Source organism: Schistosoma haematobium, chromosome 1 (genome assembly GCF_000699445.3).
Source record: "Schistosoma haematobium chromosome 1, whole genome shotgun sequence".
In the NCBI taxonomy this organism is placed as follows: Eukaryota; Metazoa; Platyhelminthes; class Trematoda; order Strigeidida; family Schistosomatidae; genus Schistosoma; species Schistosoma haematobium.
The window spans coordinates 52,517,458-52,532,389 of record NC_067196.1 but is presented as its reverse complement, the minus strand read 5'-3'; the positions used below and the strand labels follow the sequence as shown (position 1 = coordinate 52,532,389).

Below are 14,932 nucleotides of genomic sequence, written 5' to 3'. Positions count from 1 at the left end.
CTCACAGATACATTGTTATTAGAGAATGATTATTTAGAAATATCAGATTACTATATTGAGATATTTATTTTTAGATGAAATAAAATATATTTTGTACTTTAATCAAAAAGGAATTATAAAAGAGATAAATGTGTTATGTGGTGAATGATAATGTGGAAATCATATGGAAAAGAATTCAATATTGGATTCTTACAATGAAGTTGTTTAAGGAATATGTATCAATTTATTAATTGAATTCATAATTTGATTGGAGCTAGACCAACATAGAAAACCTGGAATCATTAAACAACTGTTTCTTCCTGTTATGGGACTCCTCAGCAGTGCACATCCACAATCCAACCTCACGAGATTCAAACCCAGGACCCAGCGGGTTCGCGCGCGAGATCCCTCTGAATATGTAAAAAATAGTCGATTGTAATTGAAGGATAAACTAATTTGTTTTTCATTAAATGTGATTCGATCTAATAACTGTTTTATTCAACATTGCTTTACAAAAAAAGATTTAAGCAAAATATCTAATGATATTGTGGCTAATTCTAGGTTTATATCCAATTTAATTTTACAGATTAGAGAAAGAGGATAATAAAACATCTTTTTGTAACAGTGCTTGTACATAATTTTTCTTAAAATCTTCAAGTGTCCGAATCAGTCAGTCTTTTCAAAGTTTCTGATCCAGTGATTTATATTACTAGATGATACATTCCAATATATTTGTCTTGTAGATCATCAGTATGAATTCAATTAAACCTCTTTATTCAGTTGGCAGAAAACAAGAAAAATATGTTATATATTGTAATATTTCTTTTTGAGCATATCAATATACTATAGGTCTCTTATAGAAGCACATGATTATATCATATGACCATCACATCTAAATAACTAATTACAGCAAATCTAAAATAACAATTTCCAAGGCAATGATACCACAGTTAAAAATTAGTTAGTGTATAAGTTAGTTAGTCAATATATAGTCTTAGATATAAAGTGACCATGAAAAAAATTGCCAGTATCGAATATGATTCCAAACTTCTGAATGACCTAAGAACTTGAGCAATTTATTATAACGATAAGAAAGCTGTTCTAGATGACGTAATAAAGCCTCGTTACACAAAATACTTTTTTAAGGGTTGATTTAAAATCGAATTTCTTTATATTCAATATGATAATTAAAAATTTCGTCAGTGTAACCAAAACTATCGATGACACCCTACGCATTACCTATCGTTAGACATTATACAACACCGATAGACTTTAAATATGGATTCCATTATATCCAAACTATGTGTCTTATATATCGTATAAATAGAGGTCAATGATGTAGGAGTTTCGAAATATTATTATAACACCTTTTTCATCCATGGAAGTGACATTTTGTCATTAAAATGGGTAGAATATAGATTTGTTTAGAATCACAGGATTTACTTTTCAGACTTGCAATAAATGTTCTAACGTTAATTCAATTTTATTTAGATGTGGAACTGTGAATCCTGGGTACGGACATTCGAATGCACAATTCAGTTTACCAGTAGAAATTGGTGTATCCTATTCAGCAACAGTTTTAAATATTAGTGTCATAAGTGGAACTGGACAAATGATAGCACGATCAAAATTACGTGATGAACTTCAAACTATTTTAAGTTATTATAAATCAAAATACAGTGTTGGACATATTCCAATAGTCCAAGCAAAAGCTGGTCATGCACTTAAACTAATGTGTCAAGTTGAAATGTCAAATCCAAAACCTGAACTAGAATGGCAACTTCATCATTGTTCACCTGTTCAATTTGCATCAATTATGAGAGGAATCAACGATACAATCAACGATATGAAATCACAAAATGATCCATATGATGCATTTTTTAAAAGCTGCCAGAATATTCACTTAACAGGTAACTATTATTTTAATTACAGTCTAATTAATATCAATGTTATTAAAACGGATATTTTCCAAAATAATTTAGTTGATCGTAAAACAAGATTCGAAGAACGAATCGTAGTCTGATCACTGAGAATCAATCATTTCACATTAAAAGCTATTTTTCATCAAATAATGATATTGTCTGCTAATCAGTTAGAAACAAGCTGCGCTGCACGTTTTTTTTTATCTTTGTTTCGGACTCTTTGACAGTTTGCGCTCAAAACTTTACCAGAGATTATTCTCTGATCGGGAATGCAAGAAACCAATCCTTCTTACACTTGGTATTGTTTGGCTTGTATCTTCCCACTGAGGTTTAACACTGCAATTGATCAGTCTGTGATTGGCATATGTGCATAGTGTGCGTATGCATCGATATTGCCTGAATTCACAAGCTATTTGTAAGCAGTGATGGATAGTGGCTAGCAGTGGAATCCAGGACGCGCGCTTCGTCCTATTTTGGACTCGTCAGCTGGGTGTACCTGCATCTCAGAGAGTTGATGTTCACCATGGGACTCGAACCCACTACCATTCACTTCAAACGCTATCGCGTTATCCACTCAGTTACCGAGTCCTGATAGCCACTCAGTAGCTCAATGGATAACGCGATGGCGTTTGAAGCGAATGGTAGTGGGTTCGAGTCCCATAGTGAACATCAACTCTCTAAGATGCAGATACGCCCAGCTGACGAGTCCCAAATAGGACGAAGCACGCGTCCTGGATTCCACTGCCAGCCACTATCCACCAATCCTTCTTAGTTTTCTATCATTTATTGGCTAGAATATGGTAGTATTACTATGTTAAAATACAATAATCTTCACGACAATAATTTGTGAATGGTTTGACAAGAACTTCCGCGACTCTAGAAGGAAAGATGATTACTATGTTTACTGTGAGCAAATCATCTTTGATGACAATCAATGACTATTTTGAAGTGGAAGTCATTGAACAGAGAGAGAAATGCGGACAATTAGTTTCTGACTCAGAACTCCAAAATTAACCCTCATAATGAGAAATCATAACTCCATGGTTCCCCTTTTGAAGGCTTTAAATTAAGCACAGCTGAGAGGTTCTAAACGAGGGACTACTAGCTGTTCAGCATCCCTTCGTTTTCAATGGTTGTTCAGTTGAAGTCAGTTTATCATGTAATCTTTGTGTATACACATATTTTGCATCATATTTTTGATATAGTTACTACATTTTTCATCAATTATTTTGTTTTTAGATAGTAAAATGGAAGAAACGATAAGTGAGTCAGGCAAACTTCACATCTTAAATAGCCATTTGGAACTTCCTATAAATATATCACATGATGGAGATTTAATTGAATGTTTAATAAGAAAACATCCAGTTGATTATACTAACAGTTCTGTTCATTTACAATCATTCGATAAATACATATTGTCTAAACCTTATTATCAAAATACACATTCACAAGCCCTTACACTTTTAAATTCACATATTTTACTTTCTATTCAGTTTCCACCGATATTTTTAACTTTAGCAAAACAATTGAATTGGCCTGTAGAGTTGAATTCATCAAATAATAATGAACAATTTTTACCACATTATATTGTGGTTGAAGGTAAATCTGGTTATAATTAAATTAGAGTTGAATGCAGTAGTAATCCTAAATACAATTTAAAACATCTAATACTTGTATTTCCATAAGATGAATAAATTTCTACCAAACTAAATCTCAACAAAATGAAGTTTAATAGTTGAGATCATGAGTCAATTAAAGCTAGAACACCATGGAAAACCTGGAAGCACTGGACGACCGTTTCGTCGTAGTATAGGACTCCTCAGCAGTTCGAATGTCACGAGGCGGGATCGTGGACGCGCACTGCTGAGGAGTCCCATACTAGGACGAAACAGCCATTCAGTGCTTTCAGGTTTTCCATGGTGGTCTAGCTCCAGTTGACTCATGAATTCAAATTTTAAATAACCAGTATTATATAAGTATAAAAGATTAAGTGTTTGAGTAAAACAAGGATTGAACTTCGTTAATAGCCTATTTTCAAAAAAATGCTTCAGAACATACTCAGTATATCACATTTTCAGTATGATTTTATAATCATTTCCATCGTTTGATTATGAAATGTTTAGTAAACATTTCGAGTTCTTGAAGATTTAGTTAATAGTTTTTTCAACAGTTTACCTCCTATTGATAATAAGCAAAGTGAACGGTGGTTACAATAAGAAGAATAAAATTGTTAGGGTGTTCCTTGGACTCATGATTTGGATTTGTCCTCCAAATCCATATGTAATATAATGTCTCGGAAATTTATTGAATATTAATAATCTTGACTTAATACAGATAAACATTTTTAAAACGAACAGAAGACTGATAATAAAAGAGGTCCTTGAAAAGAAATTTTTGAGATTGTTCGTTTAGAGTCTTTTTTAACAATGTCTTGTTCAAAGTGTAAGATGTAATCATCATGAGATCCCTGGAAAGTACAACCAATACACTTTATTATCAAAGCCAAAAGAGTTTATAGAACTAAGAATACTCACAAGATTTATCTTATTTGTAAAAATCAATTTACACGAAGACCATTTTTGCTGCCAATATCTACTCAATTGACTCAGTTTCTAGAAATCGGTAACAATACTAAGTGTTTTTTTTAATTTTCAACTTAATTATGATACAATGCCCGAGATTATAAAAATTACATTACTTCAAACGTATTACTGTAAATGAACTTGAATAGTTGATTTGTAACTTAGTCACAAATTAATCTCATGAGATGTGATATACTTCAATGATAAAGGTATATGATAAAAAACCTGATTGTTATTACAGTCCAACATCATACAATGATACACTGAAAATCAAAGGGTGCAAGAAAGCAAATCTATTGGGATATCAAATGGAAATGAGGTCACTTAATTTCAAAGTAATAACCATATGATACAATAGTCACTTTCTTTGTTAAACAAATATTCTGCTTTACCCGTGTTTATTTTTATTCTTATGTACGGTATTGATCGTATCAGCAGCCGTAGATAACAATAATAAGTAATCTAAAAGTTAAAATTACATTATTCTTGTTCATTAAAAATGAATTTTTAGCTACTAAGGTTACTGACAATCTTTAGCAAAACGTTTCATAACTGAGCGAAATGTTGACTGCTGTTTATAGGAGTAACGTAGTTTTTGAAACAGTTCTTATCACATACATCAAGAGAAGACAGAAATCAAACCTTAGCACTGAATTTATCATAAATCGTGTGTCGAATGATATCTAAAAATTGGTGGGGGCTATTAGGTATAGGTGTTAGACAAATTATGCTATTGTTACTGAGTCAGTAGTCATGTACTGAGCATATTATGCTGCTACCTCAGAGATATCATTTACTTCAGCAATAAACATCCAAAATACTATATCAACAATTACAATGTTTAATGACAGCGGTATTTACAAACACTTACGTAAACTTATAAAAGATGTAGTGAAAATAAATTATCATAGTAAAATATTTGTAATGGGTTGGAAATACCACCATAACTGGTTAAATGTAACTAGTATTTCTTCCTGAATCAACTTATTTTAAATTCTATGACTAGTTTCATTTATTAAGTATCGTCTTCATAGCTTACTATTTTAGGTCCTTTAATTTTCTTCAAACAATGATTGGTGTTCTATTTGGTTTATAACTGTGTTTCAGGTGAATTCACCATTGTCTTCATCTTGATATATTTAGGTTGCTTCTGTGAGAGCATACATTGTGACAAACATATTTATTGATTTCTTAGGTCAGATATACCTCATATGTTTTATAAAATAAAGTGTTATCACGTTCGTCAAAAAAGATTGGATTTGTTTCAAATATCACAATTTTGTTATTCTCATTACATCGATTATGCAATAGTAAGGTTTAACCTACTGTGTTAATTATAAGTTTCTGTTTAGAAGAAATAAATAACAATATACTGAACATTGTTCTTATAATTACGAGGATAAATGGTTATCCTCCAGCTAAGTCAAATGAATTTGTCACTAGTTTCCACAATAGTGCAACGTTCTTCAAAATTCTACATGTGAACAAAAGTTTGAACTACATTGTGCAACCGAATTTGATATTTATTCAGAATAGCCAAGAGAATAATTTTATAGACAACAAATATATTTCGTACAGGTTTTTGAATTTTCATTTTTATTTTTAGAGCTAGACGTTCCCTGAATCCAAAAGACATGCATGAAACTATCACTATTTGCCAAACATCCGCTATCGATTTTTGTACTCGATTGTATTCGATTAATCCATCTAACACTATCACGATTAGTTCAGTAAAACTTCTGAGTAAAATTACATTTGAAATGACTAATCTTCAATAATATTTTCTTACTAATTTGAATGGCATAAACAGCTTGATTCCACTACCTTTTCCAACTGTTTAGATCTATAAGCATTCTTCAACCTTGTTATTGTGACCATAAATTGAACGTATGAAATAAATCTTTTAGTTTATGCTAAATTTGTGTCATAACAAAAGTGAATTAAAATGAAATCATTTCATAAATTTGTTACATTTTCAATTTCCTTCAGGTGGATCACTTGATTTAGATTTAGAGCCTATTTCTAATCCATCATTAAGTAAAACATCATGGTTTAGAAATGGCATACCACTTCCATTATCAAATAATCCAATTAAAATATTGAATTCATTCAAAAATGAAGAAGTTAATAAAAGTTCTAAATCATATTCTATTGAAGATTTAAATCAACGTTTAATCGTACAACCAACCAAATTATTTATTCATCCTGTTAAACGATCAGATATGGCCAATTACACACTGATTGTAACTAATGCTCTAGGGAGTAAAGAATTTACATTCTTTTTAAATGTAACTTGTAAGTTATAAATTATTTATTCATTACATAATATTGTTTTTTCTTTTTTACAATATTCACAATGATGCAATACATTAATATTAAATCTATAAAATGTAATTTGTTGTTAAGGAAAAAATGATTTTTAACTATTAATTGATAAACCATAGGATAAAACTAAGATTCATAATTTTTTTCTTTTTTTTCTATTGTTGGAAAAGAATTTTAATCACATTAGATGCTGTTTCAAGATTTCCAGTAAAGAGATAATAATGATAAATAAAACTGAAGAATTGCTTTGAAATTATTAATTTTACTGATACATTTAGTGATATAGTGTTAAATAAACTTGAAAATGTTTCTGTGGAGTGATTTTTAAAACTTACTGATTATTTGTCACTATATGACTTAAAAGTAAAATAGGTATATCATTAACTTACAAGAAATTCATGATGGACATGTGGATCAATTTCGTGAATGTTGGTTCAATGGTTTAGAGGTTAAGCGTTCGCGCGCGAGAGCGATATGTCCTGGGTTTCAATCTCGCGGGTTGAGATCATGGATGAGCACTGCTGAGGAGTTGCAGAATAAGATGAAATGGTCGTCCACTGTTAGCAGGTTTTCCATAATGGTCTGTCTTTAATTGACTCGTGATGTCATCTTTTAAGTTTTTGATAATCAAAACATTTTAATCCTAGATGTCTTGTTAGTTCAATAGAAGAAGGATGCTATGCAGTCACGACTAGAGTGGAAGATAAATTTAGATGCCATATCTTTACTTTTATTTTATGCCATTTTAAAGCAAGATATCTGATTAATCAAAATCATTTGCCCTAATTTTTCAACCAAACAGCGTAATGCCAATTTATTTATTAAAATAGGTTACGTATCTGAGAGAACCGATGAATAAGTGTATGATAAAAGAGGAGGTCAAACTTCAAATTATGACGTTTCCAAAAAAATCAATATTTTTGGATGCATTATCTCTATATTGTTCATAAAAAGTTATGGTTAAAACTGTGTATTTATTGGATACCACGGTTGAATTATACTCCGACAAAATATTAAGACCAACATTTTAAATTTTACTCCATATTTGTAGTTTTAACTATTCCAGTGACCGAAATTAAAAAAAGCACACAAATAAAAAAATTAGGTTCTACATTTTCGTGCATCAATTTTCATGATCTGTATTCGGATATTGTGGTGTCAATTTGATTGAAACAAAATTTACATAAAATACTTATCGAATAAAAGTCAAACGTAATATCTTGATTTTTATCATTAAAGGTGTAGGCTTGGCAACTCTAACAGCCATTTGATCATCTTACACCATAGTACAGTGAAACATCTGACCATTTCATATTAAATCGCAGAAAAACTGGCTACATGGGAAACTTATTTTTTTAAATCCTTATAAAAATAACTTGAGTTGTTCTCAATTATTCACAAGAAGTTTTTCAATACTCTTTATAGCTAAATAGATCCCTTTTAAATTGTTACATCTACCCAAACATATTGGTCGTTGTGTACAAAATAACAGTAAATTGGTTTGAAAATGAAATACTTACAACAAAGACACTCATTACAGCCCACTCAAAAGTTATCATATTTATAAAGTGAAACAGTTTATAAAGTAGTAAATTTCTGTGAACAATCATATCTCATATTATGTTGTAGATGATAGATATGAAAATCCTTAGGTAGGTAATACATATCAGTTTTCAATGTTGTAGAATAACCATATTTTCAAAAAGTCGTTTCTCAAGGTGTTTGCTGATTGAGCGTATGTTATAAATATTCATATCTTGTTTACCATAATTACGTAACCGATTGTTTATTGTTAATCATTGTTCTCTGATCAATTGATAACCGTCATCAATTATACTACAAGATGGGCCGCAATTAATTGGTTCCCGTTCAGTAAATGTGACAGTTTCTGGTAAAAAGGCTGAATTATTTTGTCAATCGGAAGCTAATCCCACACCCACGACAAATGCTGTCCGCTGGAGGCGTTTAACAAACACACTGATTGGTTATGATTCCGCAGAAAACATCTACAGAAATTCAATCTCCCGAGCATCTTTTTCTACAAAGAGTCATACTTCTCAGGCTGATTCAGCTGCTGGGATTCATTGTGATAAAGTAAGTTCTTAACATACTTTGATCCATTTTACAGTTACGTATATAGCGCTACCGAATCTTTATTTCAGGTGGTCTGAAAAGCCAGCTTGTCTTTGATATTGTCGTCTACTTCATTATAGATAACGTGTATCAGTTTCAAATTACACATCCAAACTTTGTATTTAACAAAATCTAGTCTACTAAAATAAACGAACCGTTTTGTAGCCTATTATTACTAGCTTTATTATATTTTTGGTACAATATAGAATTCTCGGCACAAAGCATTTCAGTGAGTTCCCATTTCATATTTCTTGGTCGATATTAACGATAAATATTGAGTGATAGCCAGTTAGATATTAGCATTTCAGAATTCGACGTCTGTGTAATATTCATTCTTTTCAATGCACATTGCCAGCCATAACGGTGTTGTAAATTTTTGTAACTTGTACAGCGAAAGGTCGTAAACTTTTCACAAACGCACCTGAATATGTTATGCAATTAATTGATATAACGACCCGTTAAAACACACAAGGAAACAGAAAACTTGTTGAAATATCTAGATGGCAGGAACAGATAGCCCAGATATTCAAGCAGGCCGCCAGGGTACATAATCTGAATATTGTTTAAATAAATAAGATATTATTAAGGGACTAAATAATTATGATGACGAAATCCTCTAAGACGTCAACAGGCGAGAATTACTCATGCATAAAACTCTCCCACAAAATGAGTGTTCTGCATAATCTCTTTGCATATGGAGAAAAATACACACGAAGATAGATCCAAGACATCTTTAGAAACACGTTGTAAGAGATGAAATGAATTAAGTCATAAGAGGATCACCTTTTTAACTGTTAGCTAAATCCTTAACGCCCTAAGTATCTGGTACCATCATATAGTCTAGTATGCCTGATGAAGATGTATTGAGAGGAGAAGGTTTTATTGTTGAATATAATTTATTCGCACTCTAATTAAACATTAGAGATCTGAATTACTTGAGTAGAAATTCAGTATTACCTAGATCTACTAATTTTAAAAAAGAGATGAATGCTAATAGAATATATTTATTGACGATCAATTGAGCTATGAACCAAACTGCAGTCCATGATTGTTGTTTACTGTGGTTTTTAGTACAATATCTTCAGTTAAGAAGTAAATATTAGTTTTCACTTGTGAAACAATTGTTTCATCATGTACTCTCATAGTTTTATTTTTACAGCATGACATTGTTCGCATATGTTAAATAGTGAGATAATTACTCTCTACTTCACAGTAGCTATGAATTTAAATAAGCGCGAATCGATATCAATCTACATTATTTTTACCATGTCTTTATGATACCACTGACTAAAAGTTCTCTTGTTATTTGATTTCGATTCAGCTTTTATCATTTAAATTTGTGTTTAAAATAAATATCGAGGTTGATTTTGAGCCAATAATATACAAATTGTATTCTATCCCATCCTATTGAGTTTAGACCATCTATTATAATCACCAATATTTATTGTACAACGTATACAGTTAATAATTTAGCATTCATATTTATATTTTACTGTTATTACTAAGTATTACCTTGAATTTATATATTTCTTTTGACAGATAATTTTCATTTAAACATTAAAATTAAAACACGAAGTTCAGCGAAGGGATCTCTTTTCAACGAATTTATTATCAAGCTGTACAATCGTATATATATGATAATTTTGTTTTTGTAAAAGTACTAATTCCGTGAGGAAATGTGAACACAGTTAACCATGACGTAACAAAAAAGGTTATAATACTAGATTACGTAATACGAATGGCAACAATAGATTTAGTGAATATAATAAGATGATTAAAATGTTTTTGTTATAATAATTAAAGGTCACAGAGATGTAAAAAATAAATAAGGTGATATGATGAGTATTTATAAATAAAATAATCAGAATATAAGACATAAGTGAAGGGGGAATGCAATAATAATAATAATAATTTACTTTCTTACTTACGCCTGTTACTCCTAATGGAGCATAGGCCACCGATCAGCATTCTCCAACCCACCCTGTCCTGGGCCTTCTTTTCTAGTTCCATCCAATTCTTGTTCATTTTTCTCATGTCTATTTCCCGGCGTAATGTGTTCTTTGGCCTTCCTCTCCTCCTTTGGCCTTGAGGATTCCATGTGAGAGCTTGTCTTGTGACGCAGTTGGGTGCTTCTCTCGATGTGTGTCCTATCCACTTCCAGCTCTTCTTCCTGAGTTCTTCCTCCTCTGGAATCTAGTTTTTTCTCTCCCATAGTAGATTGTTGCTAATAGTGTCCGGCCAACGGATCCGAAGTATTTTGCGCAGACATCTGTTAATAAACACCTGTATTTTTTCGATGATGGCTTTCGTAGTTCTCCAGGTTTCTGCCCCATACAGTAGAATTGTCTTGACATTTGTATTGAAAATCCTGACCTTGATTTTGGTTGACAGTTGTTTCGAATCCCAGATGTCTTTCAGGTGAAGATATGCTGCTCTTGCTTTGCCGATCCGCGCCTTCACATCTGCATCAGATCCACCCTGTTCATCAATGATGCTGCTCAAATATGTTAAGGTTTTTACATCTTCCAAATATTCTCCGTCAATCGTGACTGGATTGGTGCATGCTGTGTTGTATCGGAGAATCTCGCTTTTCCCTTTGTGTACATTGAGACCTACTGCTGCTACACTAATCGTCTTCTCCTTCATTTGTTGTTGCGTTTGGGATAGAAGGGCCAGATCATCTGTGAAGTCTAGATCGTCCAACTTCATCCTAGATGTCCATTGTATCCCACGCTTCCCTTCAGATGTTGACGTCTTCATGATCCAGTCGATCACCAGGAGAAAGAGAAAGGGTGAGAGTGAGCAACCTTGCCTGACACCAGTCTTCATTTCAAACGACTTTTTCAACTGTCCTCCATGCACGATTTTGCAGTGTGATCCATCATATGAATTCTGTATGATGTTGACTATCTTCTGAGGTACGCTGTAGTGTCGAAGAAGCTTCCATAGTGTTGTTCTGTCCACGCTGTCAAATGCCTTTTCGTAGTCAATGAAGTTGATGTAGAGTGATGAATTCCATTCAATTGATTGTTCCACAATGATCCGTAGAGTTGTGATTTGGTCTGTACACGACCTATCCTTACGGAATCCTGCCTGTTGGTCACGAAGTTGGGCGTCTACGCAGTCCTTCGTCCTGTTTAACAATACCCTGTTGAAGACTTTTCTCGGTATTGAGAGGAGAGTGATGCCCCTGTACTTATCACATTTGCTGAGATCGCCTTTCTTTGGTATTTTGATCAGAAGTCCTTTCCAGTCTTTTGGTACTTGTTCCTCATCCCAAATCTTATTGAAGAGAATGTGGAGTATCCTTGCAGTTGCCGCTACGTCTGCTTTTAGTGCCTCTGCTGTAATGTTGTCTGGTCATGCTGCTTTGCCACTCTTGATTTGTCTGATGGCCATGCTGATTTCTTCAATTGTTGGTGGGCCAACATTGATTGGGAGGTCCGTGGGTGCTGCTTCGATGTTGGGTGGGTTCAGTGGAGCTGGTCGATTCAAGAGTTCATTGAAGTGTTCTACCCACCTGTTTCGTTGCTCTTCAATGTTGGTGATTACCTCGCCTTCCTTGCTTTTCACTGGTCGTTCTGGCTTGCGGCGATTTTCAGAGAGTTTCTCTGTTATGTCATACAGTTGTCTCATGCTTCCTTCTCTTGCAGCCTTTTCCGCCGTCGTTGCTAAATCTTCCACATATTTACGTTTGTCGGTTCTGATGCTCCTCTTCACTTGTTTGTTTACTTCTGTGTATTCAGCTTGTGCCTTGGCTTTTTCTGCTCTTGTTCGACTGGTATTGATTGCTGCTTTCTTGTTCCTCCTTTCTTGAATCTTATCCAGTGTGTCATTAGTGATCCATTCCTTGTGATGGTGCCTCTTTTGGCCCAGGACCTCATGACATAATAATAGGATGATCAAAGGCCAAGGTAACGATAATGATAAGACGTACTTCTTTTGTACGCATAGTTCTGGTTTAAGCTCCTGGATGGTAAGAGCTTCGGCTATTTTTTTAAGAGTTGAATACGAAGAAATCTGGGTAAATTTGAACGAATCATATAAACAACCTTAAAATCAATATGTGGATGTGTAGAATGGTTATAGTCGATTATGTGTTCCAGTATAGAACTCCTAACTGCTTTACTTTCACCCTTATAGAACCGAGCTGGGATATGTTCCCGTATCCGAGTTGAAAGCGAGCGCTGGCTACGGCCAATGTACCTTGCTCCTCAAGAGCAGGTGAACTGGTAGATGCACATGGAGGCGACCAGACGCGGAAGCTTATCTTTTATGGATACAGAAAATAAGTTCCTACTAGTGAAGGTTATTCGCAGTTTAGCCGCGTTAACGGAACCCAGCTATAGAAGTTGGTTAGCTGGCCATTCCATGTTTGTTTTCTAAAGATGGATCTTTTTAAAGAACCATTACTCTTTCTCATCATATATTTCTTTCTTTCGTCACTAACTTACATCCACATTTTTTTCTGCTTTTTCTTCCCATTAAGATTGTTTCTGTTTACAAATTCTAACTAAATGAATAGTGGATTGGTGTTTGTATAAATTAACATTAAACCTTGTATTTTTTGTTTATTCAAATAATCTTTTACATTTTCTTTTCGGTCTTTTAAACTAATTAATTATAGATTATAGATTATAGATTAATGAAGACAATAGAAGATAAATAAAATAATATGACTATTTACACAATAGAAGTAGAATGGTTCATTTTAATCCATCAATGTATAATATACTTTGGAACTTTTGTGTAATTATATATATATACTACTGATATTTTATAAATAAATGCCTTAGAAGAGTGAAATGCCTTGATATTCTTCAATAAACTATGGTTTGTATAGGTAAAACGGCTGGCTAAATATAGCTTTGTCCATAAATATGCTCATATATACATATATATAAATGTATACAATTTTATCAGAATTTATGTATTTTTATAGAAAAAAGAATGATATACAGGCTACTGATTAAAGTCTATTGTATAAACGTAGAGATGGAACATACTTAGATTCTGTGGTTTTATTTATTGTTCATTCATACCTTAACTATAAGTACCTTCGTTTTATCTTCAAAAAAAATTGGACAGTTTATCAGTAGATTATTCTTCTTCTTTTTTTGTATTGACCTACCAGTTGAACATATACCTTTTATTACTTTTAATATATTTCTAATTCATTTGTTTATCTAATATGTCTGTATGCGTACACTTTGGGAAATAAATAAAAGTTAGTTTATTCTTGCTTATTTTTTTAAACTTAAATATGATAAGTTTGCTTTCACTTTAGTTTATATTATCAAATTGTTAGTTAACATAAATTCACTTGAATTAATCTAAATTATCCCATAGATGTAAATACTTCTAAGCATATATATATATGAAATTAGTGTACATAATCATTATGTCTAATGTAATTACTTGAAGTGTAAAGTAAACAGCATTTTGGATTTCTAAACATTAATTGGTCAGTATTTTGGCTAGAAATTACATTGTATAACAGTCTGATACCTTGTGTTTATAATCGTTTAGGATATAATGAAAATAATATTCAAAAATTGTCAACTATTCGTAAGATATCTTATTAAGTTTTTCTCATGACCTATACAAAATTGGAAAAAATAACACTTGAGTTCGAACCCTGAAATTCAAAAATGGACTCATCTTATTTCGCATATTTGTTTCTGGTGTCACTTTTCTTATCATCATAATTGCGATAGAGGATTAAACGCTTTCTACAGACTGTTTCGTAATAGATTACGAACGATAAAATGTAATCTGAACATTCAAAATAATACATGTCCACTTATAACTGATTGAATGATATAAGCCATGACATAACCATTTTTATGTTTATACAGAATGTTATATTCAGTTTAAATGTTCTCAAGAAGCTTGTTTGTTTGTCTTGGAATCATTTAAATCATCAGGAGATTGTTGTTTAATATTCAGAATATGGCAAACAAGATAAATTTATTCCGCATTATCATTTCG

At 32.3% G+C, this 14,932-nt stretch overlaps 1 protein-coding gene across 2 annotated transcripts in view; it reads left to right on the top strand.

Moving 5' to 3' along the window:
• The window catches only part of MS3_00001568 (uncharacterized protein), a gene marked incomplete at its 3' end in the record, with an annotated part of 95,128 nt that overhangs the window by 52,333 nt on the left and 27,863 nt on the right, over positions 1–14,932 (top strand). For both annotated transcript variants that reach the window (XM_051209031.1, XM_035733991.2), the window contains 4 exons: positions 1,471–1,889; positions 3,141–3,500; positions 6,473–6,778; positions 8,652–8,902. In XM_051209031.1, coding sequence (XP_051074452.1) covers positions 1,471–1,889; positions 3,141–3,500; positions 6,473–6,778; positions 8,652–8,902 — 1,336 coding nt within the window. The remainder of the gene's footprint in view (positions 1–1,470; positions 1,890–3,140; positions 3,501–6,472; positions 6,779–8,651; positions 8,903–14,932) is intronic.